This window comes from Tamandua tetradactyla, chromosome 19 (genome assembly GCF_023851605.1).
Source record: "Tamandua tetradactyla isolate mTamTet1 chromosome 19, mTamTet1.pri, whole genome shotgun sequence".
Taxonomy (NCBI): Eukaryota; Metazoa; Chordata; class Mammalia; order Pilosa; family Myrmecophagidae; genus Tamandua; species Tamandua tetradactyla.
In genome coordinates this window covers 14,435,925-14,441,924 of record NC_135345.1, presented here as the reverse complement: position 1 = coordinate 14,441,924, position 6,000 = coordinate 14,435,925, and the positions used below count along the sequence as shown (strand labels likewise).

At 35.4% G+C, this 6,000-nt stretch overlaps 1 protein-coding gene across 10 annotated transcripts in view; it reads right to left on the bottom strand.

Annotated features, from left to right (window-relative positions):
• The window catches only part of CPEB2 (cytoplasmic polyadenylation element binding protein 2), a 58,161-nt gene that overhangs the window by 3,646 nt on the left and 48,515 nt on the right, over positions 1-6,000 (bottom strand). For all 10 annotated transcript variants that reach the window (XM_077136422.1, XM_077136424.1, XM_077136420.1 and 7 more), the window contains 4 exons: positions 5,267-5,385; positions 4,878-4,992; positions 3,179-3,360; positions 1-366 (listed from right to left, as the gene is read on the bottom strand). The exon at positions 1-366 is cut by the window's left edge and continues 3,646 nt beyond it. In XM_077136422.1, the coding sequence (XP_076992537.1) occupies positions 139-366; positions 3,179-3,360; positions 4,878-4,992; positions 5,267-5,385 (644 nt within the window). In that variant the 3' untranslated portion in view covers positions 1-138. The remainder of the gene's footprint in view (positions 367-3,178; positions 3,361-4,877; positions 4,993-5,266; positions 5,386-6,000) is intronic.

Below are 6,000 nucleotides of genomic sequence, written 5' to 3'. Positions count from 1 at the left end.
TGCTGATAAAGATGCATGTATTGATAGCTGGGGTGAAAAGCAGAAGAATGCACTTATTTCTTCTGCATGTCAGTATCTTCAAACACAGTAAGCCACATGCACCCTTTCTTTCTTTAACCAGAGGCCGATTTGCTATTCTTAGTTCCAGCGAAAGTGGATCTGACGTGGGCGGTCAGCACCTTCCTTTACCAATGGCTTATGGAATTCACGTCCTGCACGGGAGTGGATATTCGCCCAACAAAACTCACAGTAATACTGCAGGCAAGTGACATTGGCACAAAAGAAAGGAGCAAACTTTCCACCACAGCGTGCACCCTGGCATTCATCACACATCTGGTCATCTAGCACATATGGCTTCACCTCCACCTACAAAAAGAGAAAAGAAGAACTGTTTCATTAGATTCTACTTCAGAAAGTAAATTTGGTAATTGTTTAAAATTGTTTAAAAATTTAGTAATTGTTTTTACAGTGTTCTAAAGAAAAGGACAAGCATGAAAAGTTGAGAAAGAAGGAAATTTCCCAGGGAAATAGCTTGCTATATATACTAAATTTTTTAAAATGCACAATTCATCTTTTTGTAGGATGTTTCATAATTCATAACTGACCATGAGAGTATAATTTGGCAATTTTATTTCATTTTAGTATATGTTTTCTTCAGAGAACTATATATTGAATAGTGTTCAGTGTATTTTCCAAAGACAGAAAATGTTTTCAACAGCAATAATTACCAAATGGTTTTGCAAAACATTGCACCCTCATCTTTTCTTTAAGTAACATAAAGCAATTGTGTGTTAGTATTTTCAGAGATAGGGTGAATTTGAGTAAAAGAGAGAAGGAATATTAAATCGTCCTGAAAGACAAACTGTTAACATACTTTATTCCCCCTCATTCCAATAATACATGTGAGATGACATAACCCTAACAGTGACTGGATATGGCAGGGCTTCTGTATTGCAGATGGGAACAGCAACCTGCTTGTAAGTAATAAGCACAGACAAAAGAGAACTGTGGATTATCTTACTAAGGGTATGTCTGGACTTCTGTGGATTCACAAGATGTAACCATGAGTCTTACTATGAAGGCCTGCTCAGGAGAAGACCTCAGACACTAGAGGCAGCTCCGAATTGCTAAACCTCTCAATTTCAATTTCCATAGTTGTAAAATGAGATAAATAACAGAACCTACCTCACAGAGTTGTAAGGATTAAAAGCATTTAGGACAGAGCTTGGACATGGTAAATACTCTGTAAGTTAGCATTAACTGCTATTAGTTGAGATAGTCTTCCTAATTGCTTAATAATAACCCTAGGAATAGAAGGTTACCCCCTTTCTCTGGCTGAACTGCTAAACTGCCTAAGATCTTAGCCTTTTATTAGGAGAAGACAGAAAATTGAGTGCTTGAAAGCAAAGGAGTATCTTCCCAGGTCAATAATAAGCACAAGTATTTATAGGCTTGATCTGAGATAAAGCAGAGTTTGTCCAAGGTAAGAAATAATGACACAGTAATTTCTTTTCTAAATGGATCCTGGGCGTCAAGATTTTTTAAAGTTTCCAGGTTATGTCAATTTGCAGCCAAGAGTGAGAACCACTGGAGTAGAGGAACTTCAAGATTCAAATCAGTACAAAAACTTTGTGTGTGCATGTCTGCATAAAATCAGATCTCCTCTTCTTAGATACTTTTGCTTTTTACTTTTTTTTTTGGCAATATTTTAAGTGACAATGCAACTAAAAATCCATTCTGTGTTGATGCACTGAACCTGTGGTACTTCTTTTCTAAACTGGATGGTTTGGTAATTAAATTTATGATTACATGTAGCATTCAGGATCCAGTCAATTTTTATTAATCAGCCCCACCTGCCCCCCAAACTTTTCTAATGGGCAAACAAGCTTCTCAGAAAAGGTTTGAACAATTTTGTTACATGGGGAAAATAAGTACCGACTGAAGTTATATCTACTAATTTACCCTAGTTTAATATATCTCATCTATACTGTACATGTAAATATGACTAGCTTAGAATACTATTTAACTATGGTTAAGAACTATTCTCAGAATTTAGGAGGAAATATATTTGTGAATATATTTGAGGTTTTCACTTCTTTTTTCTTATTTTAGACGGTAGTTGGTCCCAGGAATCATTTAATAGGGTTGTATGCTGTTTTTGAAACTGTTATGTACCACAGAAAAGCCATGCTCTGTTAATCCAATCTTGTGGATACAGACTCATGGTTGGGGCCTTTTGATTAGATTATTTCCATAGAGATGTGAGCCCACCATTCAAGGTGAGCCTTGATTAGTTTACTGGAGTCCTTAAAAGAGTCAACACAGATAGCAGAGAGATGAAACTAGATACAGACATTTGGAAATGCTGACAGAGCCAACACAGGGGGCAGAGAGATGAATCCAAGACACAGATGTCTGGAGATGCACAAGATGCTGACAGAATTGTTTGAACCCAAAAGCCAGGAGGAGGACATTAGACATCACCATGTACCTTCCAAGCAGAAAGAGAAACCTCAGACCTGATCAGCCTTTCCTGAGATAAGTTATCATCTGTTGATGCCTTAATTCGGACATTTTCAAGGTATCAGAACTGCAAATTCGTAACTTAATAAATACCCTTTGAAAAAGCCAATCCATTTTTTGTATATTGCATTTCTGCAGGTATCATCTCAGGCAATGATACCAAGAAATAAATGTTTTAAATTTTAGGATAATTATTTTAGGGAAATATACACAATGTATTTTTATTTCAGATATTATGACAAGCGAAAACCAGCTAATACTTATAGAGCACTTACCACATGCTAAGCTCTGCCCTGAGTACTTCTACATATTTGAATTTATTTCCTCCTCAAAATAACAATGAGATAGACACTGTTATTATTTTCTATTTTATAAGTGAGAACCCAGAGGCATAGAGAAGATTAATTTTCCCAGGACTACAGAATAAATAGTAAAATTGGGATTAAGACCTTAGTGTCTGATAAAAAATTGCATGTCTTTAAAATATTTTTCATATCATACCTACAATCCTAAGTGCATCCAAGAATTTTACATTTCAAAGTTATTTTGATGGAATACTTTTAACTCTAAGAATTAAGAACTATAGAAAATAAATGGTAGTAAGCCTTGGATCAGCACTTTATTACAGGACATGATTTCACTATATACAACTTACGCGTTTATCAATATCACCATGCTGAAGTTGAACAAACCGAGCACTAATGGCAGCAATATAGCTCTGCTGATTGGAGAAAGCAACTCGCCCAGCACCTTTTGGGTATTTTAGCTCAGGATCTGTATCAATTCCTGCATAACAAACTCCACCATACAGCCGGTCCATTATCATAGCAAGTTCCACTTTGAAAGGAAAAGAAGTTCACGTCATATGAGAGAAAACACAGTAAACCAACAATTTTTAAGTACGTTTAAAAGTATAAGTTAATAGGATAAAAACATTGGACCAAAAGAAGGATGGCAGACAATAGGCAGTTGTTAAAGGAGGAACTAGGATCAAAGAAGGCTTTTTTTTTTTCAATAAAAAGACAGACTCATCAGTACCACATCTTCCCATTTATCAGCACTGAGTCCACCACATACTCTGTCTTCTCTCCTGTTACAGTAAACACTTCATGCTCTTTTCTAAATCCAACACTTTCATTTACATATTAGATCCCATAATCTCTCACTAAAAAAAAAAAGACATTGGTTCAGCAATTCTCCTTCTACCACACTATTAATTCCTTCATAGTCTTTGTTAGGTCCTCCTCAAATTGACTTTTTGATGTCACTGGGTCCTCTACTCCATTTACAATCATGGTTTTGGTGATTTCATCTTGTGATATAGTTTTAAACACCATCTTTATATTTTGAGCTCCCAAATTCATATCTCTGGCTGGACCTGCCAGAGACTCAGATATGCAACAGCTTACTGGATAGCCTACTGATAGTTCATATTGATTTCTAATAGATACTGAGACAATAAATGATTTCTTTTTGTGACCCAGTTACTGCTGACCCAGTTACTGAGCATCAAGAATGAAATTACCAACTCAAGATATTTGGTGTCATTCTTGATACTCTCCCTCTGACCACAATGCTTCCAATTCTATAAACTCAATTTTCTGGATATAACTTTCATTGCCTTCACTAACAGCTTATTCAAAGGTACTATCCTTTCTCATCTGGATCATGACAATAGTCTTATTTCTACTTCTGACCTTCCCCTAACAGTTCATTCTCAAATTTCAGCTAGAATAATTCTCTTAAAAAGTTTATTAGATACAAATGACTTAATCAAAAAGTTTATTTGGGGGCTTTGAAAGGGAGTCACAAACTCATGTTCAAAACAAAACCACAATCTTCCCTCCCAACCTCCAAGTCTATAACTATGTTCCTATATGGCATGTTCTGCTAGTTCTATGGTTCCTATTTATTGAGGAACAGAAGTCTATCAGTTGCTCATCTAAACCACTATTTTGGTTATGGTTAAAATACAAAAAAATCCATATTCCTTCTTCAGATGTAAGAATCAATCCATATAAAATCAACCCACAAAAAATAATCAGACCCCCAATTCTTAGAGAGTTGCAATTAATAAGTCAGAAGTTTTTAAGCAGATTTTTCTTATAGATTCTGGTCAGAGTTAGCTATTACTGTCAATAGATGAGTGTCCATCTTCCAGTTACTGCAGAGTATCAAGAAAGGCTCTAAGAATTTGTCTCAGAATTCTGTAGCTAGCAACTACTGGAGCATGAGGAATCTGCCCCTCCTTCACCCAAGAGTGGTGGTTACATAATAGCTGCCAAATATTTAATGAATCGAATAATTCACCTTCAAATGGTTTTATAAATGAAATTTATCAAAATTCTACTCACCAGCCCTTAATGGTCTAGGAACACCTCCAACAAAAATCGTTTTTCGGGGATCCAAAGGCTGAGAACCATCCATCACAAAATCACTATCACTTAAGTTCCAAGGACGGATCTGTACCTATGACAAAAATAACATTATTGCATTAGGGCTTATGAGACTGAAAGCTTATGCTGCCATTTTCCAGCCTACAGTGTTACTTGTTCAAAATTCTAGATAATTAGACTGGAAATACACTATTACTATCACTTTTTAAATACAAATCATCTGAATAGTTCAAAAACTGAACTTCAACAGAGTAGTTTGATTATTTCTTTATTTATTAGCAATCATTTAAAAAACAGTTTTGGAAAACTTGTATTTTTAACCAGAAATTCGTGTGGTATTTACTTACTGGTTTGTCCTTGATAGTAGGGCTAGAAACACACAGATAGAGCTTTCCATCTTCTTCAATACAAGCATCAATTAGTGCCTGAACTGAGCTCTCTTCTTGAAAGAGAAGGAATGCATAGCCTGTAATAACCATTAAAAATGAGGCAATATGTCAAGGTCAGTGATTTCACTCTAAATTGTAATATTGTTTAAAAACTACGTGCTTTAAAAAACAGAAAAATAACTACCAAATAGGACTAGAACCATTATACCTTCTATAGGAGAAAGAGAATATGCTATGGAATACTCACAAAAAAGATATTTAGTAAAGCAATTAGCTACTTAATAAAGAGCACTATCAAGTACTGTATTAAGCACTTTATGTAACTTATTTTATTTGATTCTCACAATGAACCTATGGGAAATTATTTCCATTTTACAAAGTTAGTCACACAGGAAGCAGCTGCCTAAGCTTAATTTCAAACCCAGTCAGACCTAAGGTCTCTCATGCTCTTTCTAGTAATAATATTGTTTTCTTAAAGAATTTGGCAGAATTAAGTAGTTGAGCATGTTAGGAGTTGAAGTTTCCTATAAATGCTCTCAAGATAATACAAGTTCTATAGCATGTTTTTGGACTAGAATACTTGGAAAACTCAGGAATTTCCATAAATAAGAGGAAAATTTCAGTCTCCCTGAAAACTTCCACATGGTGAGAATTCTGTCACTGAGCCACCATCGCACCACCCTGGATGGGAC